The following is a 27,692-nucleotide window of genomic DNA, read 5'->3' as shown; positions in this document are numbered from 1 at the left end:
GTTAAGAACCATTACTTTTGTCAGCTCGGAGCACTTTACCCGGTCACTGTATTTCTTGTTAGAAAAGCTAAGGGATGGAGTATGACAGGAGGCCTGATGACATACTGGTACACGTCTTCAGAGGAACACCTATTTATGAAACGTTCCAAATGTACTACTACTGTTTGCACAAGTAATCCAACAATATTTTTTCTGTAGATGAACATAATCTAGCTTCATGATCATGAGCGGAGTAAACATACCTTGTCCAGTTGTGAAATGTTAGCTTTTTGTATTAACAATCGTCTTTGGTGTCTAATGTTCTTTATCAGTCTCTCTGGTTTGTACTAGTGCAGCTTGGAACCGGTGATAATGTCACATTGAATCCTATTCTGTTTTTCATAACTTTTATGAATAATCTCTACTTTTTCTTATTGTTTGCAGTCCAAAGATGAACCCAGGTCTACATACAATGAAGAAAACATGGTTTATTCTATCAATGACCTTTTCTTGGGTGGATCGGAGACAACAAGCACTACTTTGAACTGGGGTCTGATCTACATGGTGGCAAATCCAGATATCCAAGGTAAGAGGAAGTGGATCAGCATATCACAGATATTTTTGATGCAATAGAACAGCACATTTATAAGGTTTTAATGGATCAGAGATTTTTCCTAGTTACTGATATATGGCTAGTGGCACACAGACCTTTTTATACTGGTAGATCTGTGCTAGGCAGCATTGGTAGATCCAGAGTTTCTGTATGCAAGCTCTTACAGCAGCTGCAGCCATAAGGCAGTTCCCAGAAAGAGTTAACAGTTTGGGAAGTAGGGATATGTATAGGAGGTTGTGGCTAATTGAGATGTAGGGGTTGAGGTCTTTGAAGGAATGAAGATTGTGGTATGATTGTCAATGCAGTAGGAGGGCTGGAGTTGCTCTTTGGGAAGCCAGAGGGCTTGCATGCATTCCTGGAAGGAACGGTGGCCACTGCTGCAGCCACTGGTGAGCTGCTGATGGTATTTCAGGAAACTGAGTTGGGTCCTGTCTCATACAGCAGTAAACATGACTGATGGCTGAAAACAACAAACCAGAAACCGATGTGTCTTTGGGAACTTCGGTTCTGCTTTGTGTTGGCCAAGTAGCGGAACTGGGGGCTACAGTGAGTCCTGCCCTTCTGTGTGCCCTGTAGGTTAGAGAAGAAGTAAAGATAATCAGCTAAAGCTCAACTGGCAGCTTTTTACTTTTGTTTATCAGTCCATTTCTGAGTCCAAGGTATCAGGGTGTCGATTCAATTGGTGAGTAAATTAACTCTGTAATGTATTTGAGTTTCTTGCAACAGAAATGATTCCAGGTGGGAGGAGAATTTGATGGCTTATCTGTTGCGTCTATGTATATTTTAGTAGTTCATTTTTAAGTTTGTCTTTTAAATATCACTCACTTTCATAGAACACTAAATGAAAACCAAAGAGAGAATAATTTCTTATGCTGGATAACAGAAAAGCCATTGTTAGACAGCAGAATATGTACAAATACCCAAAGAAGAATAGGATTTTAAATGGAGAAAAGAGATGAAGATAAGAAAAATTGCTTAACATCTAGCTGTCAGACAAGAAGGTTTACTTAATCTCATGTTATTGCATGTTTATTATCACCTGCTGTAATTAAGGTTATGAAAGTGCTGACTCACCTAAATAATTTCACTTATCTAAATATAATACCCTGCACATCCTTGGGAAAGCAGGGTGTGTGCAGAATGATGCATCCCTGGTTTCTTGAGTCATATGTGTCATCTAGACTCTTGTAATGAACAAACACCAGTATATCTGTTCTCCATTAATTGTTGTCTTCGTTTTGAACCCATTCATACTTTTGCCTGCATTGACACCCAGTGACAATGTTATACAGTTCCATGATGTACCAAACAGAAAAGTTTGTCCTTTTGCCTAATTATCGAAGTGGGCTCTCCTTTTCTCTAAACTACAGGGACAGAGAAGCATGCTTATAGGTTTGCAGTTACTGATCTCTTCAAACTGTTCTGAGTCCTGAAGTAGCCATGTGCTTGGTTTTGTAAGACAGCTGTTCGTAGAAGAAAATTAACTTTACTTTAAAAATCTTTCTGGTTATGTATTTTAAATTCCACAAGGTGCCTATCTGTTGTCAGGGTCTGCCTCACCTAGTTTAGTGACAGCCTGCTGGCAGTTACTGAGCAGGCTTCATGTGAATGAGCACAAAAGGAGCAATGCAGAATGGGCTACTGTGCATTTTAGTGTTGCTTTAAGGGCCCTGGAAAAAGACTAGATGATTTATAAATCTAAGGCATTTTTTTATTATGTGTGTACTGCTTCTCTTGAAGTTTACAGAACAAAATTTATACTTCTGTTAATTCTCCCAACACTTCTGTGCCAGGAGCAATTTAAATTGTATTATTCTTGACAAACTGACATGTGCCAAGAAGCAGATCTCATTTTTTTAGAGGGATTTGGACATTGTTCTAGTTGGCATTGCTTCAGTTAACACCTCCTGCATAAGACCCATTTTGTTTTAACAGGAATTAGTCTCTTAAGGCCCAGATTCACCTCACTTGAATTCCAGACAGCTCTGATCTTACTGGCTGTAAGTGCCTGAGGCACCTAGCCAAAGGAAAACACAAAGATAAATCAGTTATCTACTGCATTTAAGCATTAGTGAGACAACGCTTAGTTTTAAAATTCTGAGCAACAAATGTCTTTCCTTAATATACCATCAAATAACATCAGACCCAGAAGTAGAGCTTCTCACTTTTCAGCTGTTGGAACACCTCACTAACCTTATTTTCTTTATTTATATTTTTGCATTAATTTTGTTGCTCTCTCAGTAGTTCCAAATGGAAATGTATTTGAAAATGAAAATGGTATTAGTGAAAATGCTTCTTACATTTTTCCACTTGAAATGGTGAATATTTCTCCACAGAGAAAGTGCAGAAGGAGCTGGATGCTGTTCTGGGTCCTTCCCAGTTAATCTGCTATGAGGATAGGAGAAAACTGCCCTACACAAATGCTGTGGTTCATGAGATCCAGCGCTTCAGCAATATCATTTCAGTTGGCATGCCCAGAGTCTGTGTGAGGAACACAACATTGCTGGGTTTTCCCCTCAAAAAGGTATAGTTTGTCACAGTTGCTACAGACCTTTCCTGTACCAGTAGAGTGAGGTGCAGATTCACATCTATTTGCACCAAGGTTTTTCCCTCAACAGGAATGGGGTTAGATGCCTCTGGGTGAGAGTCTGAATGGGAAGGAGGACAAGAAGCCATCTACCGGGCTGTGATGAGCGACGCTGCTCTTGGGAGAGGGTTATCGGTGTGAAAGATGCCAATGGGTGGAAGAGGAGGGGTCTTTAGCAAATGTTTCTACAAACTGATGAAGATAAAACCTTAGAGATTGATCCTGAAGGATACTGTGATTGATTTTATGCTGATAAGGCATTTGACTTTGACTGATTTGAAAGGTTTGACTGAATTTTTGTCTTCAGGAAGCCCATAAAAGATCAAGGAAAAAACATTAAGGTTTACAACTAGCTTTCATCAAAGAGACTAAATCACAGAAACCTCTAATATTAGAAGTGAAAATGGTAAAAATGTTATTCTATTGACACGGCCACTTCCACTCTTAGGCTTGGACTGACATTTTGAATCAAAACTACTTTCCATTCCTCACAGTTCTTCGCTTCCTGCTGGGGAAATGAACTTACCAGCATACAACACTGAACACTGAAAATAAACAATGACTAATGCTCGTCTCACCTATCGGTTTCTGGCTGCTGGGGGAAGATTGACAGCCAGAAATGAATTAGTGTTTTTCCACTTTCAGGGCAGCATAGTTCTTCCAAATATTGCTTCTTCTTTGTATGACCCCGAGCACTGGGAAACACCTCGACAGTTCAACCCTGGCCATTTCTTGGATAAGGATGGAAACTTTGTGAGCCAAGAAGCCTTTTTACCATTCTCAATAGGTAAATTTACTGACAGCACAAATTTGAATGGTTTGGGTTGGGACTGTAGATTTAAGATGTCTATTAAAAACCTATCGGTCATCTCTTATAAGCATCTTTGTGAAAACTGTGATAAAATCAAAATGATTATTTTCAGTAACATCTCCCAATCCAACTGTAAACATCTACTAAAAATTCTACTGAACAAATAATTGTATGGAAAATCAGAGACATACTGAGAAACGTATACATCTAACCTGTCCTATTTTTGGAAGGAAACTCTCTGCTAATAATTATGGTTATTATTATTATGCTAATAATATGGTTATTTGGGGCATACATTTCAACTCCAGGCATATATTTGAAAAGCACTTGTAAGCAGCTGTGCTGCTGCTTTTTGCATAAAAAACTGGAGCATATCTCCCAGGAAGAACATTTCTTTATTCTTCATTTACATGACCGAATGAATTTCTTTTCAGTTGTCTGTCAGATAAAGGTAAGGTTTTTGAGGTAATTGAAGCAAAACTCATAGCAGAAGGGATGCTCAGATATCTACAGCTGTAGATAGGATTCTTTAAAAGGAAATTTTGTGTCATTGATTGCATTAAGTTCTAAAGAAATTCCAGACTCAGCAAAAATACGTTTGCTTTGTGTGAGAATGAATTTGATTGTTTTTGAGTTCAGGGTGATTTACTCACTGCCCTTTCCCTATTCCTTCTGCAGGGCACCGAGCGTGTTTGGGGGAGAACCTAGCAAGGACCGAGCTCTTCATTTTCTTTGCCAACCTGCTACGGGCATTCACCTTCCGCCTTCCCGAGGGAGTGACAAAGATCAACACAGAGCCAATTTTGGGGGGTACGCTGCAGCCCCACCCGTACAAGATTTGTGCCATTCCACGCTAGGCTGCAGCACATCACAGACAATCTGCTAAGCAATCTTACTTTTGTGAATGTGTTACATGAGACCATGGTCTTGTGACCATGTAATTTTTTTGGCTCCAGAATTCCCCCCATTGTCTACATCAGATGATTTTTTTTTCAGACCTGTTATGTGCTCTTGAAGATGATCTCTTTTTTAATTGAAATTATTCTTTTGCTCTGGAGCACACCATTGTTCTCAGCCTTGAAGACGTCATGAAGCTGCTGTCCATATGGGCAGATTTAGAGACCGTGCACTGGTGAGCAAATGATAAAACTGACTGCAGACTTCAAAAATTAAATTGTTAGCACTGAGTTATCCTGTTGTCAAAACCAATGTAGTTTGGAAAACCATATGTGGAAAATGCTGCCTCTTTATATTACTGTCATCACTCATAACATGTTGGTCAACTTTTTGTTGATGGTCACTAATAAAAGGTAAGAAGGAAAAAAATAGCAGCCGTTTTTATTTATGAATTATTTACAGTTCACTGTGAATTTCGAGATTTGAGCCAACATATATATATATATAAATGTCGTCTTTAAATCTGCCAGAGATTATTTGGTGGGAGTATAGCAGAGAAAAGGTGCAGGCTGAACTCTGTCACAGAGCAAAGATACAGAGAGATTTCTTTTAGGTCAGATATTTTTAATGTTTTTAAATGGTGCCATGTTAATGTTTGGAAAGTCCTTTGTAGCAGAGCAACTATTTACTCCTGTTCTGTGGTTGACTCCTGTCAAGATCAGCACTGGGTAGTTGCTAGAGCAAGTGCAAGGAGCTCCTCAAGGGACCTACTTGAATTACAGAGCCTGCTGGAATTAGAGGTGATGGTAAATTGAAAAATATACATGGAAGACACCAGAGATGCTTTGTAATCACCTCAGAAGTTCAGTGATATACCTGAAGCTACAAAGGCTTGTTGCATACACAAAATACTAGTCAAATCCAATTAAAGAGCCTATAATAGTAGAAAAGGAGGAAAAAAAAAGGTTCCTGTGGCGAATATAAATTTATTTATGTTGTCTGAAACAGACTTGTAAAATGTAAGTGAACTTGTCCTTCATTAATATTCCTATTTCATTGTGAGAGGATGGGACAGCTAAACAGATGATGATCTGTTAAATCAGTCATCACTAGATGTCAGCCACTGAGTCATTGAGATGAGTTTAGGCAGTCCACAATGCATTACAAATTATGATCTGTCTCATTATTTCTAATTCAATAGTTGATGGAACATGGCATCAAAATAGTAAGGCACTTGATATTTAGCTGTTATTAAATTAAATGGCAGAATAGCGCTAGTAAAATATGGAAGATCACATTCTGACATTTTATTTGACTGAAAACTGAGCGCCCTGTTAAAAACTGATGTCAAAGTCTCTGTGGATCTGCATGCATGTGGATAGATAAGGCAAAGCAGAAAATGCTGTGATTTGGGGGTGTTGGGGCTGTCATTGCTTCTTAAAAATGAAGCAGGAAACAGTGGTAGCATTACAAGCATTAACACCATTGCTATGTGATGCTGTCACTCCTGATGGCCTGATGCTTCCCCAGATACACTTTCAAAAGGGAAGCTCATAAATAGGCCTCAGATGGAAAGTTGTCTGGGAAAGCATGCATGAAGCCAAAGCAGGTTGAGCTGCCTGCACCCCTGGGAATGACACAACCCAAAACAATGGACGTAACTACTACTTGTCTGCATGCTCAAGAGGAGACGCTCAGGGTACTTTATATGAAAATTACAGATCGTACATGGGTAGGTTATTTACACATATTTATCTGAGACAGGCTGCGCTCGCTGGGGATTTTTAATTCGTTTGTGCACAGCTGCCTGGAGAGGAGACCCCAGCCCACGAGATGTGGCAGCAGGACGTCAGCAGGAGGCTCACAGAGGGTACATGGGGGTCTAAGCTGTGAGCTGCCAGGGCACAGTGGGTGAGGAAGAGGAGGGATGCTTTTCAGAGTCTTGTCTTCTCTGTTCTTGTCTGACCCATTTTAAAAGGGATTCACTGAAACTCATGTTCTGAAATACCCTGGTCTTTCTGAGCGCAAAGGACATTGAAAGCCCGGCTGGTGTTGCCACAGAAGGCCAACAAAGCTGAGAGCAAAGGGAGACCAGACACAGAAGATGTGCTATAAAGGAAAATGTAGAAAATGCAGAGAGGCAGAGCTGAAGCTGCTGGGTTCAGCTTGCTCTTGGAGAGGCTCAGAGCCTTACAGTACTGCAGTGTTCCTCTCTCTGCACTGAATTCTGCAAAGCCAGAGTCACTTGGTGGGGGTGGCCTCACATGTCTTGTCTCTGGAGTGGCTCATGTCAGCAGGTGTGAGATTTGTTCTTCTCCTTGCACATCAAACTGATGCCAACTATTTAAAAAAAAAAAAAAAAAAGCCTTTGCTGTAGGGACAACTGGGGAGACAAACCTATAATAATTATACATTACAGTTGAAACAATGTATCTAGGTCAGCTTTTTTTTTTTTTTTTTTCCCAAAATTAGGTGGAAATTAAATGTTTCTGTGAGAGCTTTAACTTTGTTAAAATATAATTATCTCAAAATTAACATGTAAAAAGTTTTCACATTCACAGATCTTTACTCAATAGAAAACATTTTCTTAGAGGTAAGAGGTTAGGAAAAATGGATCACAGTACAGAGATCTTTTTAAATACGCCTTGTTTAGCAGTCCTTTTTTTTTTTACCTGGTAAGAATAAAACACAAAAATTCTAAGGAAAGGAGAAAGATAAGAAAACCAAAGGCTGTGTAGGAAGAGAGCCTTAGAGTTAGTAAGTTATTTTTTTTCCTGTATCAGCTGGAAGACAGATAAAGCAGCAAGGAGATGAGGGGACTGAGTAAATCTTCAGTAGCTCCAATTATTTATCTTCTAGTTGTCTGCTTTTCAAACTGAAAACAGATCGGTGTTTGCTTCCTTCTATATCAGCTACAAAACGTGACAACAAACGCCATGATCTCTGGGAAGAGATCACAGAACAGGAGCACATAAAATGCTTTGGGAGGAGAGAGGTCTCTGCAAAACAAATATTCAAGCACTTATATATCCTTCTGAGGAGCAGGCAGGGCGGCTGGCTGTGTAGCTGTGTTAGAAAACGAGGATATACATTCGGTGCCAAGGTGCTTGAGCTGGCTGTGAATGACCTTGCTTGGGGAGCAGAAGCCGGCCAGCTCAGCCCTGCAGAGCTCGCCCACTGCCTGCCCTGGTTTGCAGAGGAGCAGTTAGTCCAGATAGGAATTTTCCTTTCTGCAGCGAGCTGCTTCCTGACATTGAAGCTAACTCTTGCAAAGCCAGCTTAGATGTTTCTACTCTGTGCTGTGATGAATCTGCAGGAAAAAAGTGGGCCTTTCCCACCTTTTAGAAGTATTCCCCTTTGTCAGTGAGAGAAATGTGGCTCCTGTGAAACAATGAGAAGGGCAAGAGCAAAAGGTAAAGTGGGGTGGAGTTAAATTTAACACACACTCCCACATCAGTAAGGGCACAGTTCTTGCCCTTGTTTTCCTGAGCCTTAACAAACATATTCCAGTGTCTGCAGGGTGTCAGAAGCACGGACCAAAGTGAATGCTTCTGCATTCTCTCATTCCTTTAAGAGTTCACCAGTCAATATCAAAATGAAATGAAAATTTTAAATCTGGAACTTCTGGATGTGTTCCCTGGTAGATTTGCTCCATGCCTCTTTAAAGTTTGTATGCAAAGTAAATACAAGTTATAAAGAATAATAATTCTGTATTTCGATAGTAAAATGAAGACCACGGAAAGTGCTGGTTTCTTAAAACCGCGGTACATCAAGAAGGCTCTCCGGCAGATGGACAATTTAATGCCCTTCTTGGCTTCAGTGAAAACGGTAATGGTGATCCAGAGGAAAATACATTTAACACCTGTGACATTCATGGGAGATTTGTGTCTAGATTAGGTAAAAGAGGTTAGAAAATAACTGGATAAATGTGATGTTTTCAAATTGGCTAGGCTGATTCGTCCCCGGGTACTTAGGGACTGGTATTAACCTCAGAGCAATTAGCAATTATATACGAGAACCTGTGGAGGATGGGAAAAGGTCAAATGTTTATTTATCTTCAAAAGGTAGGAGAAGTTGCGGAGTTATAAATCAGTCAGCCTGATTGCACTTCTGAGAATATCCTGGCAAAAATAATCAAGTTGTAGGCACTGGGAGGCAAACAGAAAAAGTCTGTAGTCACCAAATAATGTCAAACTAACTTAGCTTTCTTTTTAGGAGAGATGCCATTAATGTAATTTATTGCTCCTTATTGTGGCTTTAGCACAATCTCAGAAAGAAACTAGGGAAATGTGGGGTATGGGAAGCTTTGCAGAACTTAATGGAAAACTCTGGGAATGCTTATGGATGCTACCCTGCCAAACTGGAAAGAGGCACTGAAAGGGATTCTGTTCTACATATAGTTCTATTCAGTATTTAATCAAGGACCTTGTTAGTCAGCCTAAACACTGAGCCTGGTTAGGCCTAATTTCTTGAAGTTATCAGATCCCAAACTGCTGCCTGGAGCGAGGTGAGAAATGTATTCCCCAAACTTGTCATGGCTCACAGAAACTTTAAGGCCTTAAATCTAAAACACCGTTTTATATGGCTTTTTATTTTTATGATTATGAATGTATGAAGGCTGTGATAACACTGATATTTCTCCTTTTTGGTTCTAAGGTCAGACATTTGGAGAGGTGAGATGACCCTATTCCAAAGCCTCTTGTCCTTCCCTCCTTCCTTCCTACCTGTAACGCCAGTTTTCCCCAGGGAGTTTCTCTGGGAATTTTTGTTGAGCATTACGGTTCTCACAGAGCAGCAAATCACAGCAGAAAAAGGCAGTATAATTTTGCAGTGACTCAAAATGCCTCTGTAAGCCAGAGTATTCCAATTCAAGTTTGATGTCCAGATCTAAAATATTTTTTTTTTCAGTTTTCTTGAATAAAAGATTTAGTGGGGAAAATAGAACATGTTCATTAAAAAAAGTGCTCTGAGGTGTTATTTGTAACTGTATTTTTCCATTCAGAATTTTTCTATTCAGATCATCAACCTAAAAGCTCCTGATAATTTTTGTTTGTTTGTTTGTTTGTTTTTTTCCTTATTGAAAAGCTTATGAACTTGTAACAATATCTGTGAACAAATCTCAGCCAATGTTATTTTTAGCCAATACCCCAGGAGCTATTTATTTGCTATCTCGCAGACTGAGATCCTAATATTAAAGAAATAACAATAATACAATTGTAGCGCTTTCCCTCAATAGTTTCTGAGATGCAGCAGGTGAGGCAGGGGATGAGATAATAATGCAAGTATGTTCTGGGGTCAGCCGGTGATGTGATGATATTCTACAAGGAATGCACTTTAAGGAGCATTGCAGAGAAAATGAGTTTATGAATGATGTTATTCCGGAGCTATAAGAGAAGGTCATACAATTAAAAGTGGAGAATATTTTCTATAGCCTGCAAACATTTTGAACTAAAATTTTTGACTATTTTGTATTCTATGAGTTTTTGATAGTATTCCAAGGAGTTATTTAAGATGTTTATTCCAATGATGCAATCACATATGTATAGCACATGCCTTGTAAATTCATCTTGGATTGCCACCTGCAAGCTATAGATGACTGTAGCTTGTCATATAATGAAGGTGGCTTCCCTTAAACTGCTTTTGAGCAGTTTTCAGCAGGGACAAATATCACAGTCACCACCCTCCATAAATACTGAGGGTATCAGTAGCTTTGGCACCCATGGACAGAAAACAATATCCTGTGGAAATGCAGACCACTTTTAAGTGATGTTACAAGTTTTAAGACTGAGTTATGGGACCTGCAGACAGAGATGCACAGGATTTCAGGCTCACCACTGTCAGAAATCACTGTGGCCTGAGTCATGGCAGAAAAGGACACATCTTTTCAGGAGTTTAAATCGCTGCTTAAATCTAGATGTCTAGTGCTAATGCATGTGCTCAGTCTGATGATGTAGTTAATGGAAGCTGTCTCTGTTCAGCCTTCAACCTGCTCAAGAAGAACATTAGCAGCAGCTAGAGAGAGTGGGGGTTAGTTTGTTACAGATCAAGCATGTGAAAAAAATTCCAGTTTTAATATTTCAGCAGTGCAACCTCCGAGGAGCCAGGCAGAGGGCAGCAAAGGTCTCTCTGACAGGGCTGTGCCTGCAGTGCTGTAACTAGCTCAGCAGGAGCCAGCTTTAAAGTAACCAGTTTCACCAGGACACGCTGCGGCTCATTGCAGCTTCATTTGCCATCAGTACGAGACTGGCTGAGGCTGGGATGCTGCTCACCAACACCCAGGTTCAAATGCTACAATACCGTGTCTGCAACAGGTTTCTTGGAGACTTTGGTAAAACGCACTGTCTGTGAAGTTTCTTGCTTATTAGATACATGGGGATTATTCACTGTGACCATGTTCCTCTGATCCACATCAGAGGTCCCTTTTCTCTCTGTGTTTATAGTCTCTCCCACACAGGGGGATGTAGTGCACTGGGGAAGCTCCCAAATAAATTATGGTATGTCTCGTATTAACTCTAATTTTCTCTAGGTGTGATAGTGGCATTAGACTGAGCCCAGGTGTTGGAATGAGAAGTAATTATACAATTTGAGATGTGGGAATTGCAGCGATGAGGCTTAGAAGCAGAACATGGTTCCATTTACCCAGCCTCTCTCCTTTCCTTGCTGTTAAGTACTGCCAAGAGAAAAAACTCTGCTATGTTCAAAACAAATAAAGTAGAAAACACTGAATAGAATAATTTTAGCTATTGTTCATCAGTTTTAGCTCATTGATGGTTTTTTATCCAGTTTTTCAGCTGTGTTTCTGAAGGAGGGGAGTCAGGACTGAAAATTATTTTCCGCTGATCTTTCGGGTGTGTTTGACTGGAAGATTAAGACAGAGCTGACCAAAATGATTCTCCTTGAATAGTGCCATCATTTGATAAAGTAAAGCCCTGCACTCTGTGAATCCCAACAGAAAATGTCTCCACAGCTCAACCCAAGCATAACGAACCAACATAGAGGACTTATCTCTCCACCTGCCATCCCTTTCTGAAAGGTGGGTTACGCTGTAAGTGTAGATGTTGAAAAGATGATTGCCACGTTATTGACAAGTCGCAAGGAGTGTCTGGATGTAGCAACCTGTATTGCTGCCCATTGACAGCTGTCTGATTGCACATTGATGAATGCCTGCTTTGTTATGTGTGCACAGGGGAATTTTCAGACTTTAGGAAATTCTGTATCTACCGTCATCTTAAGTTAGTCTCTGTGGAGACTTGAATTATGAGGCATGCTAAAATTTCATTGCTATTTGATCACTTGCTGTGTTATTCACATGGGACAGGATGGACATGGCTAATGGCACAGGTTACCCTCAATTTTTCAACACCCTTATCATCCAGTGGGTGTAATCAGCCTACTTGTTGCATCCTCCAAATTTGCACTAAAGCAAATATTGCTTACATCCATAAGATTTCCCGTGGCATCCTCATTGTATTGTCTGAATGCTGTGTAAAAGATAAGAAGTAAATATTCACAGCTTCGGGTACCATCACCCTGACTTTGATGGGGAAACAGGCCTTGTAGCCCCAGTGCCACCACTGTCCAATAATGGGTAATTCGTTGGATCAGTTTAGGGACTGGGTCTTTTAACAGCTTTAACACATTATCAGCATTTGTGTATGAAGATACAAAAATAATATAAAATTAAATATTTGTATTCACATCACTGCTGCAGTTACTACAAGTTGTGAGTAAATTGTGCTTCCCCAGCCCTGAGCTTTGCTGTCTGAAGACAGACACCCATGAAGTGAACATATAATTAGCAATTGGCCACATCTGAAGGGGGGACTACAACTTGCCAAGAATTACACAGGCATTCAGGGTGAGAAGCCAGCTCTCAAAAGTGGTTTTCTGTGGGCTTGGCTAGATTTTCTTGCACTTCCTGGGCTCTTCATGACAGCATCAGAATTCTGCATCAGAGGGATGGAGGCCTGAGACAATAGACAAAGCTTTCTGTGATCTGAATTTGTTCATAGAGCAGGGGCTGCCAGGGCACTGACAGTGCTGGGCATAGCATATGTCACAAAATTAAAGGCTTTGTGCACACTGGGGTCTGAACTGAGCTCTGACAAGGGAAAAACAACCTTTGTTGTTGGATATTGCTGTCCACCTTTCACTGAATGGGGAAAAAAAAAAGGGGATAAATTAAAAAGTGGGATAAAAAATGTGGGATAGTTCAGTTAGCTTGAAAATAAACGTGCAAGGATGCTACCTCCCTATATGTGCAGTCTGCTTTAGTATAGTTATGCTGGGACCTATGGTGAGGGGGACATAAAGCTTTGTTACAGTGCTCAGCTGGCAAGCATTAATTCTTAGTGTTTCAGCCTTGTGACCTACCATTTTTATGTTCTTGCTCAGCCCTGTGTTGAAGTACAGAGTTTTGGAAAGCCTAAAATTAAAAAAATAAATAAATTAGTAAGCAGGGTAAAATGCTTTTCAGTTCTTTTAAAACTTTTTAAACCAATGTTTTGAATGGTTAGAAGTAAGTTTATTTTGTTTATAAAAGTAGTTTCATTATTGTTTTCAACCGTAGATGAAATTTTCCTTTTTTTCCTTTTTTCCTTTTTTCAAAATCCAGTGTTTGCATTATCCATTCGTGATTCCACTTATCATTTGGTGATGCCGCTGTCTTTTGCATCCATAAACTGAGCATCATGAGGATCTCTGGGGGTAAAACGTGTTCATTAGAAGCAGTTATTTGTTATACAATTATGACCACATTGTTTAGAAGATTTTGGCTTAAAACAGGCCAGATGGCGCATTTGAGAAGTAATGTCTGCTGGGAGAAGTTTGCTTGTGACAGAATTAATGATGTTCTCTTCAGCTTGGAACATGTTATTAAAATGGGTGAGGAAAAGACAAGTGGTAAAAGGCAGGTATGTGCAATGCACAAATTTAACAGGACTAAATGTCTGCAGGAAAGACTAGTGGAAAACAGAATTTTGGCCTTCATGTTGTTGCAGGTTTTTTTTTTTTTTTTTTTTTTTTTTACACAAAGCAGAGAAAACCAGCTATGAAATGCTGACAAAACACCATTCTCTGGCCTCGTTTTGTGTCTGCGAACTGTATGGTTTCTGGAGTCATAATATGCAAGTGTACACGTACAAACTCTGTTTTTCCCCCTGGCTTCTGAAAGAACAAAGCAGTCAGTGTGATCTTCTGAAGGTGGACAGGAAATACCAAGTGTAATAGCAGAAGAAATTATCCTACCGTTTTTATAAATACTTAAGAGGAGAGATAAGGATGTATCTGGTAGTAACAACGCCTGTGAGGCTCATCGGTCAGTCAAGAAACCTGGTCCTTCTTATTTATTCATGGATTCCTTTTCTAACCTGTGTTTTCTGATCCAGCTGAACCTGGCCATAAATCTGTGAAATGGCTTTGCTTTGGAGAGGTCTCAGCGACTGGCAGAGGGGAAGCACCTGGCTACCAGCCCTGTGAGCTCTGCCTATTTCTGGGAAGCCACAGAAAATGGTGAGATCATCTTGCTGTGGAAAATGCCTGGAAATACTCCGATGTCTTCTTATGTGGTGGTTCCTGCTTTCAGCACTGCTGTGTGAATGTTAGGTCTGTTAGGGCAGTTGAGGGCTCCTTTGTGCAGGTGGCTCCCCTGGCAGGAAGGAGGGGTGTGAAAAGCAAGAAAAATGGAAGCGAGGGCAAATTTCTGAGGTGAAAAGACGAGATCTGAGGAAAAGTGTTTGAAGACCTGGGAAACACTCAGCAGGTTCAGAAGTGATTTGCTCGGGAGGGGCAGCTGATCTTTTTGGTACGTGTCCTGAGAATCTCTACAAGCTGAGGGGATTTTCCAGTTGGTGAAATAATTTATAAGACATTGTGAAGAAAAATCTTTCATGAAGCATATAAGCCTGGAAGAAGTTGCTTCTTCCACTCCTATTTTTCTCCATTTGTACATCAGTTCTTCAGCCTTCGAGGGCGCTGCTTTTCTCCTCCTCTGTCCCCAGGTACAGAACCTCACCCTTGTGCTGTCTTGTGCATGTTGGATGTCCCCACTCTGCTGTTCCAGCTGTCCCATTTAACCATGGGCAATATGTAAAAGTGATGGGCTGCCTCTCATTTCTTGTGGTAGGAGATGGCCTTGCTAGTGTGTGTGTGTGTATATATATATATGTATCATATATATATATATATGAGAAACTCTAATAGCTCTCTTAGCAGTACTAGTGTAGCTTAATATCTATAGGAGAAGCAACAGTTTTGATCTCAAGTAGTGTTTCTCAATCCTTCCACTCAACACCTGTGAAACATTTTTTGGGAAAAAGGTCCATCCTGGGCATTGCTACTGGAATACACAAGCAATAACATAATAATTGGGGCAATAAATAAAAATTAGGTCAAATATGTAGATTTGGTTTGCTGAAGTGGGGGGATGTGTCCATGTACTGCAGTTGCTTCATGTGCAATCGATTGAGAAACTTATGTCTAAAGGACTGCATTTTCTTTGCCAGTATCGACTGCTAATCTCTTGCATATTAATTTGCTATATAGCATCAGTGGCTGCCACCCAACTTCACCTCTGATCCGTAAGTAATTGGCAAATGCTGAAATCTGCTGAGTGGGCTTACCATCTTTTTTGAAAGTCACACTAGTGGAGTTGCTATAGGTGCTGGAAATTATTTCCTGAAGGCATGTGGCTGAATGGCAAAGCCACGAGTGACATTGTCTGAGGGCTTTCTTCCACGGGAGGTTTGGATAAATGCAGTCATTGATGAGATGTGTCCCTGCTTCCCCCAGGGGATTGGCAGAAGAGCAACAAAGAACCAGCACGGAGGCAGATGCTGAGAGAGCGAGCAGATTAACAGGGCTTGTTGGGGCACAGTTCAGCCTGTAAGATCAATTGTGAAGGGAATTTCTTGCCACACATGGTGTGCAACCCTCAACCCCCCTGTTCTCTTCATATTAGCACCTCACAGTGCTAGTCCCCATCATCCAGCTGTCCTTGGAAGCAAGGAAGAAAACTTCCCAAATGGGGAAGAAAGGCATGAGTCAGCCTTCTGCCCACCGCACTTTGCACATGGCTTATTGCCATGTTGCTGCTTTAGCAAAGCAGATTTCTTCTGTTAGCAGTTTAATGCAGTCAGTGTTATACCTCAAAAGGTCGCTGGCTCTGCCACCATGCTAGAGATTTAGGGGTGTGTATGTGATGGAGGGTTATCGAGCTTCTGTGCTACCAGTTGATTTTTTTTTCCCTTAAGATAGACAATTTTAATACAGAAATTTCACCTAAATCTTTATCCAAAGTATTTGGGAGAGGCTTATTTATATTCCTGAGTCAGGCTGTCAAACCTAGAATTTCGTGGAAAATAGCTCTGCTTGAGACAAAGTTTGCAAGGAGAGAAACAGGAATGACAGTGTAATTGAAGACTGGGAACTGTCACAATTTCAGGTTTGGTCAGAGGATGTTTTACCTTCTCACAGGTCAGAGGATGTTTTGTCTTCCCACAGTTACCAGCCAACCTGTGACCCTCCATAACATCCATGTGGCCACTTGCATCTCAGTCTCCCTGTGGTTTGTACCTCCTCTTCCTTTACTTCTGCTTGCCACACACTGATTAAAGACTTTGGGGAGTTGTAAACACCTGACTGCAAAGGATTTACAACAAAAAGTGTAAGGTGGAGATAGGTAATGGGAGTTGGTACCGCTCCACTTACACTAATCTGGGATAAGTTGAGTGCAGTAATTATAATATATTACTGAGTTGGGCTGATTCTGTCTTTCACGTTTTGCAGCTATCATTTAAATTCCTACTATGTAAATATTGGGGCGTTAATACTTGTCTGATTAGCAAGTCTGCTCCGTTACACGTTAAATATAAATAATCCTGTAGTGCTGTGTAATTTCTTACTAGCATGTAGGAATATCTTTGCTTTGACAGATCAAAAATGTGGTTTATAATGATAAAGCACCCTGAGGTACTTGACGGATTGGAAACTAGAGAAATGTAATCATTCCCTATTTTGTTAGTATTGCATGAAGTAAATTGAAGTTATAGGTCAGTGCTTTTATCTTTTTTTTTTTTTTTAAATGCTGGTTTAGAAGTATACACATTGTAAAGTCCTGGATGTCCTGGTTTTGAACATATGAACTGTTTAAAGACAAAGGTGGTACAGGAGTTACATTGGTATTGCAATCTTTTAGTCTTACAGTCTTTATTCATTATTTTGTCTGTTCACTGTTGTATATTATTGCAACCTTCTCAGCCTTTCTTTGTCTCCAAATTTTCTTTCTAAAAGTGATATTGACCAAACAGATAAAGAGATGAATATGATTTTATTTAGTCTTTTAAAGAAATTTATGGAAGTCAGCATTTCTCCTGACTTTAGTTGTCTGCACAAAACTAATTTTGTTCAACTTTTTCAATATTTTAAAATTGATATTTTGGCTATTTTTTCAGATGTTGTATTTTGCTGAGTCCTATTACAGGTATTTCCTGCTTCACAGTTGGCAGTTGTAACTAACTTGTAATACCTCAGCCTCCTTCCCACATATGCTGCCCATAATGTCCACTTGTTACTTTTGCATAGATAAGGTCTTAAAAAAAAAAAACACGCTAATTTTCCATTCTGTCTTCATTGTATAATGCAGGCATGTAGGTACCTATGACAACTGCAAATTTTGGCCAAATGAAGGAGACAGATTGACATCACTGAGTCACATTACTTCCCTAATGTTGCCAGGTTTGCAAAATACTGCATTCATGTATGTGTTGGCAGGGCAAATTCTTGTTCAGACTTGTACTTCATTTTTTAGCGAAGACATTTTCTCTTTGTCATGCCAAGATAGGATCCCCTGACGATTGACACCCAGTGCTTTCCCCTTTCTGTGTTGCATACTAGGTGTGAATCCCTTCATTATCAGAGGACAGATTTTTGATGTGTTCTGTAAACCTATTGACAACTGGTCATAGACATAATACCCAGGATTTTGAAACTGTGATTACAAATGTAGAAAATAAACCAAGGAAAATACAGTCCTTAATATAAGTTACATACTCAAAAAAATATAAATAATAATGACAATTATAATTTAATTACATTTTAAATAGGGCATAATTTTTATATGTTGATTGTTTTTCTCATTATTTAGTTGTAATGTAAGTTTTTAGTCATTATCGTAATGTCATTAATATGCACTTGATGAAAATATTATTGTTACCATCTTACTGGAAAAAACAAGTTTGAACACTCAAGGCCAAATTTTCAGAAATTACATGTAACGATTTCATCTTCTAATTGCATGCTTAGTCTCCAACTACTGATGTTTTTGTCTGTGTGAACTAAGTGTTTGAGAACTGGGAGGCAAATCTTAATTTGCAATCACATATAAAGACAACTTAATATTTGTGACTAAAACACCTGTTAAATCTAACCTATAAAGAGCTACATGCCAGGATGTAAACGGTAATCTGAATTCAGTGATTCTGAGATGAACAACTATGCATGTTTTTAAGGTTCTTGAGGCAAATACCTTCAGCACACGTGATTCCATATTTTCAGGCTGTGGCTACCTATAGACAGCTAGGTACGCCCTTGGTCAGGGATTGGTTTGATGTATCTTAGTATGGAGAATATATGGGGTGCAGGAAAAGGGCAGGCAGTGATAAAGAGGGAGGGACAGAGGGAGGGAAAGGAATTGAGACTCCACAGGAGTCAGTCTGCAAAGAGAACTGGTGGAACAAGAAGGAAGATCACCTTTTCCAAGCTCCACTACATTATTTTTGATAGAGAGAAGCTGAAAAATCAGCTTTGAAATGCTGACAATAAGTCAAGCGTTTGTAGTTCTGGTCATTTTTTTGTTAATTGTTCAATTTCTCAAACTGCGAAAGGCATGCCAGCAATTCCCTCCTGGACCAACTCCTCTCCCATTGCTTGGAAACTTGGTGCAAATGAACTTTCAGTTACATCGGGATCTTCTGATGGAGGTATTTATTTTCAGATTCTCCTAATTGGTTAATTTTACTCAGTTTTATCTGTTCTTTTCTGGCACTTTTCCCATCCACAGCTGGCAAAAACTTACGGCAACATATACACCTTGTGGTTCGGGTGGGCACCAGTGATCATACTGAATGGATTTCAGGCAGTGAAGGATGGCATGACTACACACCCTGACAATGTTTCTGGAAGGATGGTATCTCCTTTCTTCAGAGCAATGGCCAAAGGAAAAGGTGAGATCTTCCTGCCATAAATAATGCAAAGTAATGTCAACTTGGCAAACTACTCCTGCTCAGCCTTGTTAAAACCTCTGCCCTCCCATCCAGGATGCTCTGTCCAAATACCCTATTAGCTCATGAGACTAGCTTGCTGTTTGTCATGATGCCTTTTGTCTTGAGCTTTCCCAAACCTGGGAAACATTCCAAATCAGGTTGTTTCTAGGTGACCTTTTTTGCTGTGTTCAAGATGTGTGCAGTCCTAGCACAGAACTCAGCAATCTTACTCTCCTCATAGGATAATTCATTCTGCTGCACATGATTTTGCTGTATGTTACATGAATGCAAAGCATCATTATAGGTTTTGGCAACTATATAGACTATGTATGGTTGCCAAACACCTTCCATCATGAGTGAAAGACCTATAACACCCACCTCCAGAAGTCTCATAGCTATGTTAACAGTCACTCTTAAACATTTCCTGAATATCCTTTGAGAGTGACTCCGTCACATTAAAATCCATTTCTCCTTAATGTATTTTAGCATTTTCTAGCAAGAAGTGGAGCAGTCAGCAGATCCTTAGAGTGCTCTTTTCAAAAATTAACTACAATCAATATTAAGAACATGTGGCTTAGTTATAGTTTGGGTATATTTGGTTATGATAATTTTACCTCCTAAAGTTACTCGTATCACAGTATATTCCTTGATTTACTCATGTATTTCATAATTATTTTTAAATGAATGATTCATGTCTATAACAAATATTAATATGCCAGGGAATGCTCTCAGGTATTTTACTAGCAAGCGGTCGCTCATGGAAGCAGCAGAGGCGCTTTGGTATAATGACTCTACGCAGTCTGGGGATGGGGAAAAAAGGCCTGGAGTATCGTGTACAAGAGGAGGCCTCTCACCTGGTGGAGTTCTTTGTGAGCCTGAAAGGTATCTCTCTGCTAAAAAATTAGATGCTTTTCAGTTTCTGGATCCGTATCTTTAGTATGCAAGCTTACCTACCTCTTTCTAGGGTTGGGGTGGGTACAGTCATATATCCAAACTCACCAAAGCCTGAAGAACAGATAGAGCCTAGTATTACAAGTGGGAATTTCTTTCCTAAAAAGCTTTTTCTAAACCTACTGAAGTTGAGAACTTCTGAAATCTTCCTTTCTTGGACTTACTATTTGTCTATTATTTACTGAATGTACAATGACATGACGTCACTGAGTTGCAAACCCATCCACAGGTTGCCTACAATAGGTAACTGAAGAGTGTTGCAGAGCTCAAGTCATTCCTCTAAATTCCAGCGACACTAGGTGCCATGACAAACTGGATATTTTAGTGTCTGACTGGCTAAGTAACTATTGGCAACAGAATCAGAAGTAGGAGGCGGGAGGGGAACTTCAGAGGATTCTACACCTGGTTTGGGGGAGTCCAAGCCAGGATCACTTCCATCCAAATAATTTTGGAGTCTGTCTCATATCTTTTAAAAAATCATCAGAGAGATGATGATATACTCTCTACATCTAAGACTGTAATCATTTTATTACTTAAACTTAGCAGTTCCTATCCATCTATTCTGCCTCTTAAACTTTCCCAAGCTTCTTCAGTCTTTTCTCCTAAGTAGCTTTTTATACTTTTGAACATGTTTGTTGCTATATTCTCTCAGTTCATCTCCCATGACATTTCTTGCCTTCCACGTTGTCTAACTTTTCTTCCATACAATGGAGGACAGCACGTTTAATATTATATCCTCTAATTAATCTTGATTGTGCTATACTATTTCACAGGAAGGGCTATGAAACTGTTTTAGAGCAATGAGGAAACAGTTTAACATATCCTTTACTCTAAGACTATGTTTTATTTTCATGAATACATATTGATGTCACATCTATCCCCATTCATGCCCCAGACGGATAAAGAGATAATATTATGTAATTTCTAATAATATCTCATCTTATCTGTATAAGGAACAACTGAAGAAAACATTGAGAGTGAATGCTAGTTGCTGTGTTTGCAGGAAGACCTGTGGATCCTTCTTTCCCTCTCTTCCATTCTATTTCAAATGTAATTTGTGCTCTGGTTTTTGGATATCACTTCTCTGATGAGGACAAAACCTTCCATGAACTGATCAGTGCCACAGAGAACTTATTCAGATTTGCAGGCAGCTTCATTTATCAGGTGCGTAAATCACATGCTAATTTTTTTCTGAAATAGGTAGAAAATGAAAGTGTGGATACAAAAATGGGTCCTCTCTAAATGTAGAGCAACTGGTTTAAGGTTTATGAAGAAGGTAAAAATTTCTAAGAGACAAAGAAAGAGATAATTAGATAAGTGAAAGACATCATTAGTGGAGTTATTCTGGCAACAGTTCAGTGACTCTCTGACTGTAGTTATTCATTATTTTTGTTGAGGAACTTGGATAAAAAAACAGATAATATTTGCTGATCATCAAAGCAAGGAGACCGTAACAATACAGTGGAGGTTCAGGATATCCTGCTGCAAGAGCTCATAAATATTGTGGATTGGAGTTATTAGAATGGAACAAATTCTAATAGTACAAAATTAAATTATGAATCATATCAGGAATTAATGAGACAATTATCTGCTACAAGCTTAGAACATTCCAGTCCAAAGGTTAAGAGGAAAGGGACTGGTGGAAACTAGCAGAAAAGAGGATGAAAAAGGCAAACAGGATCCTAGAGTGTTTCCAGTACTGTTTTCCCTTTAGATCCAGAGAAGTGTTAAAGTAGGTTCTGGTGTGTAATGATCTGTGGGACCTTCTCCAGGGTCTTGGCACTTTATGTTGTGAGTTTGGAGTGAAACAAATGTAAAAGAAGGATTAGTGGAATGACCAACAAACGATCACATAACAAAATTTGAGAATTTTGCTTGGTTGGTTTGAAAGAACAAAGGCAGTGAGGAGACAGAAATGCTGTTTGCTTGGCAGGGTAGGATGGCAGATGCTGCAAAGAGAGAGCTATCCAAAACAGAGGATGGTACTTTGAGCTAACAAGTATGCGTATAAATACACTCTGAGCAGAGTGAAGATTTAACATTTTTAACCATTATCAGTTCCTCTAGCAGTTACAAGGACTCTGAAAAGGGCAATGAAATTCCCTTAGAGTGCTACCCAGTCTACACTTTCCTTCTGTTAGCTCCACCAGTTGCCTGAGTTAGTGGCATGAGCGGAGTGTTGGCAGTATTGCCTAGACACTGAGATTCAGGAGTGTGTCAAAGTTAATATTGTTTCCCCACATGATGAAAAAAAAACCAACACAACAACTACTAAAAGCAATGATAATCTGTTTATTCTACTATCAGCATTTCCAGACAGGACAATTCAACCCTTTGGTGTTCCTAGAGCAGCTTTGTTACTGTCAGCTAATTCATACTGCCTCTTGTATGTCACTCCCCCAGCTGTATGAAATCTTCCCCTGGCTGATGTGTCGTCTCCCTGGTCCTCATAAGAAGGCATTGTCTTGCTATGATGTCCTCAGTTCTTTCGCGAGGAAGGAGATCAGAAGACACGTGGAGAGAGGGATGCCAGATGAACCGCAAGATTTCATTGACTTTTACCTGGCTGAAATAGAGAAAGTAAGTATTCGTTCTGCCTGATCACACTGTTGGATAGCTTACTGAACAGACCAAGGCCAAATGAGTGACACATTGCGGGGCACATGTTTAGAAGTACACTCTGGGCTAACTGTAAAAGTTGCAATTTGTTCTAAACTTTTCAGGATTAAGTCATCAGGCATGAAACTGCCTGTTTGTTGTTGTTGTTTAATGAAAGAATAATCCACCTCATGAAAAACAGCAACACAGCCTTTACCATGTACATTTGGGAAACTGTTAATCTCTTAGTACTCATCAAAAACTGTAAACTGGAATGTTCTTTGTGCATGTGCCATTATTTCCGTATGTGGAAATAACGACTCTCAGGAGGCATACAGGATAAACTAACTTCCATATTTAACTTCAACTTTTTATCATCATCTTCAGTCTAAAGACGAGGACAAGCCCAAGTATGATGAAGACAATTTGGTGTGTGTTATAAATGACCTTTTCCTTGGTGGCTCAGAGACTTCAAGCACAACCTTGTACTGGGGACTGCTCTACATGGTGGTGAATCCAGACATCCAAGGTGAGAGGGATCCTTGCTGTGAAATACTGTGGGTACTACAAATGTTAATGAGGGCTGGATGTAATGAGTTGGAGGCACAAAAGCCACTAGTTGAGTCTGGCTCTCACTCTCTGGAAACACTAAGAACAGCATGCTAAAATTACAGCAGTGGATAAAAACAAATATCCATCCTCTCACCTGACCACACCAGATGGGTGAAGGCAGTCGTGGTGAGAGAAAAGTTAGTTCTTTGCACTGACAAGTCAATGCCATGAATGCCTCTGTAGATCCAGACTGAGTCTCCCCCATCTAAAATCTACACTAGGAAGAGAAAGGATATGGCCAGGGTTTAAGGACTTGGATAGTTCTGGAGTCAGCGTTTCTTCCATCTGCTGTGCTCAAGCACTGAAAGTGAGGAAGATATCTGTATTTCCACAATCTGAGCAGGAAGCTGAAAAGACTGTGTCATTGTGTGCATATTTGCATTCAGAGTCGATGATTCTGGTGTTGTTTGTTCAGTGTTGCCATACTTGGACCAACTCCTCCTTTGCACTGGGAGTTAATATCCATGGCATTTGCGTCAATTTTGAAAATGAGATTTAGATTTTGAGATAAAGTAAACTAAGCAATCCCTAAATACCTTCAAAATGTGGAGCTGAGTGACTCACCCTACACCCACCAAGCATACTGTGAGATAAATGTCAAAGCTGAAATAAGTACAGTATAGTCCTTGTTTATGATTCTGGTCCACACTGCTTTTTTGTTTGTTTGCTTGTTTTGCTCTTGACTTTTAGTTTCATATGTTAAATTCAGATGTTAAATCATAAAGACTTTATGTACTACGCTGAAATACTACTTTTTCCTATTGCTTTAAGGAAAAGAGACCAGTTGAAATATTTGATGCATTTTTCCCATCTGAAGTGGTGAATATTTCTCCACAGAGAAAGTGCAGAAGGAGCTGGATGCTGTTCTGGGTCCTTCCCAGTTAATCTGCTATGAGGATAGGAGAAAACTGCCCTACACAAATGCTGTGGTACATGAGATCCAGCGCTTCAGCAATATTGTCTTTGTTGGCATGCCCAGACTGTGTGTGAGGAATACAGAACTGCTAGGTTTCCCCGTCAAAAAGGTACAGACAAATGACACAACAGCAGAGACCAGCTGTGCTTGGCTGGGGATATAGACTGAGAGGAGAAATGTTTGTCAAAGCACTGGTTAAGACATTTTTGCCTGACTTGGCACTGCCAGTACTGATGGGATGGAGGAAGACTTGTAAGGGGATGGCTAATAGCTCCACAAACTGAGATAATTGCAGTGACCTGCCTGAATCTGTACAGCTGAGAGACTGTCAGCTACAGCTGACAGCGAGGGACTTGCTCCCAAATAAAGCCTGAGACAAGTGTTCACAGCCACTAAATAATTTTGTAAAGTGACATAAGCTATGCTGAGTGCCAGTTCTCACTGGAAAACCCTAGCAAGAATCGGTTACTTTTGTTGCAAGAGAGATGGGAGAGGCCAGTACCATTACTGGCTTCGGTGTTTGGCCCCACCTAACCTTCACTCTGTGGTGAAGGCTTCAGTCTCTGTTCTGGCTGGATCTGGCAGTCAGGTACGCTAAGGCGCATGTGTTGGTCTGCTGGGAACAATGTGCTCTTTACCAGTAAAGACAAAGCCTGAACAACTACTGCTAAAAGGGCTCAGAGCCTGCTGTCAATGAAGTGATGAGTATTGCAGTGATTTCTGGATGCATTTCTCTTTCTCTCAAACCTGAAAGAAGGTTTCCAAGACTGGGACCTGAATATCAACAAGAGAGACCTACTACAAGTGTCATTAAAACTATCAGTAGAAGTCGGCACCACAATATAGTTGTACCAACATCACTAATGCTAATAACACCCACTGGCATGGTCGCAAGGCTGGGAACTGATAATTTCCAGATAAGAAAAAGACCAACAACTCCTGTTTTCTAGCAAGATACTCCTCTAACCACTTGATATCTGCACATTAGAAAGGAATGGCAACGAACAGAAGTCTTATCCACCAGGCAGAAACTGAGAGGTGAGAGGTTAGTCAATAGAACTGTATCAGTGGTTTCTTCCTTGCAGGGCACCATTGTTTTGCCAAATATAGCATCTGTTCTGTATGATCCTGAGCAATGGGAGACACCTCGGGAATTCAACCCTGGCCATTTCCTGGATAAAGAAGGAAACTTTAAAAATCGAGAAGCCTTCTTACCGTTCTCAGCAGGTAAGTGAACCGGCAGTTTGAACGGTCCCAACAGATTAGATAAAGAATACAGAATTTTGAGACTGTGATATTTCTTCAGATAACACCTTATATCACCACTGTTTGTTTCTTTTAAATAATAGTACTGGCTTGTATCTGCCAAGAGAGACACTTCTGTGCTCTCCAGCCCCAAGCTGCTCTTAGTACAATGTGGTGGGAATCCCACTTGAATTCCTGAACCTCCAGGACCTCCATGGCTTGTTCCAGAACCAATTCCAGAACCTCCAGGCTTGTTAAATATTGCAGTCATCCACATTTTTTTTTCTTGTAATATTCTTCTTATGTATTTTTTTTCCCTGAGAAGCAACGTACCTTTTGTATGCTGGAGTTGCTTGCAATCCCTCTTATAGGAACGAGTTGAAAGAAAAGAAGAAATGCATCCTGATATACAAAGTTCTTGGGTACAGAACTGAAAAGCCAGTTACAAAAGAAGGGAATTAAGATAACAAAGCAGAGTTTGAGACCACATTCAGCAGTAAAGTTCCTGCTCTGTTTTAGTATCTCTGCTGGTGTAGCAGGGTAGTCACTTAGATGCCTATCCAGGAGTGGTTTCTTAGCACAAATGGAATAGCTGGCTTTTGCTTTCCCTTAATTTGTCTGCTAATCTGGAAATGTGAATGTATTATTAACCCATTTTCTTTAGTTTTTGTTGTTTCTGTGCTGTTCGTGCCATTGGTTCCAGTGAGGAACACCTGGAAATTAACAGTAGGCTTCTTGTTTGCCTGTAAAGTGACCAAGCCTTTGCTCAGTTGCAAAGGCCATTGCTGAGTAATTTTGATCTGCTGACTTGAACTCACTAAGAAAGCATGTGCAAACAGCTGGCAGATTCTTCACGTTTGACCCTGAAGCTCAAGATCTCCTATAAAAGGAAAGTAATTTTCTGCCAGGTCAAGAAAGAAAGATGGTAGTACCTCAGCGATTTGTGCCGGGCTTTTCGTTTGGTGTCTCCTAACCTATGACATTGGAGGGGTGGGATCTTTCTGAGAAAGAATTCAGGAAGTTTTATTTCTGTGGTTTTCAGGATCCTGGCCCTGAAAAAGAGCCCCCTCTGCTTATGGCAAGAACGAGCAAAGTGATTACAAAACTGAAAAATTCTTAGATACTCACTGTCCTTTCCCTCTTCCTTCTGCAGGGCACCGAGTGTGTTTGGGGGAGAACCTAGCAAGGACCGAGCTCTTCATTTTCTTTGCCAACCTGCTACGGGCATTCACCTTCCGCCTTCCCGAGGGAGTGACAAAGATCAACACAGAACCAATTTGGGGGGGCACGCTGCAGCCCCACCCGTACGAGGTTTGTGCCATTCCACGCTAGGCTGCAGCACACCACAGACCAGCGTGAAGCAGCCACCTTTACCTCAGTGAACTTCCTCTCAAATGTATAAACCTTCCTCTGCCAGCCAGTATATTGGTATTAGTCTATCCCAGGACTATTCAGAAAGTGGACACAAGCCAAGATCCAGGCAACTTTTGGTTTGGTCCCAGAAAATCTCGCAAGGATCTTAACCTGTTTTTTCCTCTTGGAGAGCACCAGAAGCAAGATGCTGTGGTTCCCAGTTGTGAAGACAGCCTGGTGTGCCTCCATGCTGTAGCCAAGCAGGAACACTGTGGTGATCACTGTTGAGCAAACCTCAGTAAAATTCAGCAGAGGACCTCAGCAAGAGCTAAGCAGGTGTCATTTCTGTGAGTGGTTTGATGGCCTTGAGTCATTTGACTCTGGAAAGTACACCTTGAAAGTCCTACTTTGGTTTTTCTGTCCTGAACTTAGGCACTTTAATTTGTTGGCAGGTACAAATAAAAGGGAAACACACTAGAATATGGGTGCATGTCTGAGTTTGAGTTAAGCATCTCTCCCATGTGGAAGATGAAGAGTCAATTTGAAGTTGAATAAACTTAAATTTCATATTTACTAAAAACATCAATGTGTTGCTTGGCAGTGTGATCATTGTTATGATGTATTGACAGTTGTATTATTTTTTTTAAATCCATTTTCTATGATGTAGAGTCATGCTGACATTGGTCGCTAAGAGGTTGGAACCTTTAGATCTAATCAGTCCTTCTGCTTGTCGGATGAACACAGTGACTGGTAGCAGTAGGAGCCCATTAACAATTCTGCCTGGAAGAAACATAAATGTGGGGTGAGATATTCACTTTGCCAGTGGATTTCACTGCTACCTGTTTGCAGCACAGGCATGTAGAGACTTCGGA

The 27,692-nt window shown here is 40.2% G+C and overlaps 2 protein-coding genes across 6 annotated transcripts in view; both read left to right on the top strand.

The window, feature by feature from the left end:
- LOC121075056 (cytochrome P450 2J4-like) overlaps positions 1 to 27,386 on the top strand; it is a 38,283-nt gene extending 10,897 nt beyond the window's left edge. Inside the window, exons 6-10 of one of the 3 annotated variants that reach the window (XM_040567882.1) lie at positions 424 to 565; positions 2,929 to 3,116; positions 3,825 to 3,966; positions 4,669 to 4,847; positions 26,800 to 27,386. In XM_040567882.1, coding sequence (XP_040423816.1) covers positions 424 to 565; positions 2,929 to 3,116; positions 3,825 to 3,966; positions 4,669 to 4,847 — 651 coding nt within the window. In that variant the 3' untranslated portion in view covers positions 26,800 to 27,386. Of the gene's footprint in view, positions 1 to 423; positions 566 to 2,928; positions 3,117 to 3,824; positions 3,967 to 4,668; positions 5,311 to 26,799 lie in introns of those variants that run through there. The other 2 variants (XM_040567881.1, XM_040567883.1) reach the window with 2 other exon arrangements.
- Positions 11,679 to 27,386, top strand: LOC121075055 (cytochrome P450 2J6-like). 3 transcript variants are annotated; one of them, XM_040567880.1, is made up of 9 exons: positions 11,679 to 11,920; positions 18,944 to 19,106; positions 19,878 to 20,027; positions 21,100 to 21,260; positions 22,500 to 22,676; positions 23,082 to 23,223; positions 24,144 to 24,331; positions 25,308 to 25,449; positions 26,621 to 27,386. In XM_040567880.1, exons 2-9 carry the CDS (start codon positions 19,034 to 19,036, stop codon positions 26,797 to 26,799), a joined length of 1,212 nt encoding a protein of 403 aa, XP_040423814.1. In that variant the 5' UTR covers positions 11,679 to 11,920; positions 18,944 to 19,033; the 3' UTR covers positions 26,800 to 27,386. The 3 variants fall into 3 exon arrangements, with proteins under 3 accessions (XP_040423814.1, XP_040423812.1, XP_040423813.1); XM_040567878.1 differs by lacking the exon at positions 11,679 to 11,920 and adding an exon at positions 18,576 to 18,863; XM_040567879.1 differs by lacking the exon at positions 11,679 to 11,920 and adding an exon at positions 18,628 to 18,838.
- Positions 27,387 to 27,692: the final 306 nt, after the last annotated feature.

The sequence above is a fragment of the Cygnus olor genome, chromosome 9 (genome assembly GCF_009769625.2).
Source record: "Cygnus olor isolate bCygOlo1 chromosome 9, bCygOlo1.pri.v2, whole genome shotgun sequence".
Taxonomy (NCBI): Eukaryota; Metazoa; Chordata; class Aves; order Anseriformes; family Anatidae; genus Cygnus; species Cygnus olor.
The sequence above is the reverse complement of the archived record's forward strand: the minus strand, read 5'-3'. Positions and strand labels throughout refer to the sequence as shown.

What these genes read in the sequence shown, in the direction of transcription:
- LOC121075055 (XM_040567878.1), top strand. Translation starts at nt 18,693, where the DNA reads ATGCTGACAATAAGTCAAGCGTTTGTAGTTCTGGTCATTTTTTTGTTA. An exon ending in ATCGGGATCTTCTGATGGAG is followed by an intron (nt 18,864 to 18,943) that starts GTATTTATTTTC and finishes TCCCATCCACAG; the next exon opens with CTGGCAAAAACTTACGGCAA. An exon ending in CAGGCAGCTTCATTTATCAG is followed by an intron (nt 21,261 to 22,499) that starts GTGCGTAAATCA and finishes TCACTCCCCCAG; the next exon opens with CTGTATGAAATCTTCCCCTG.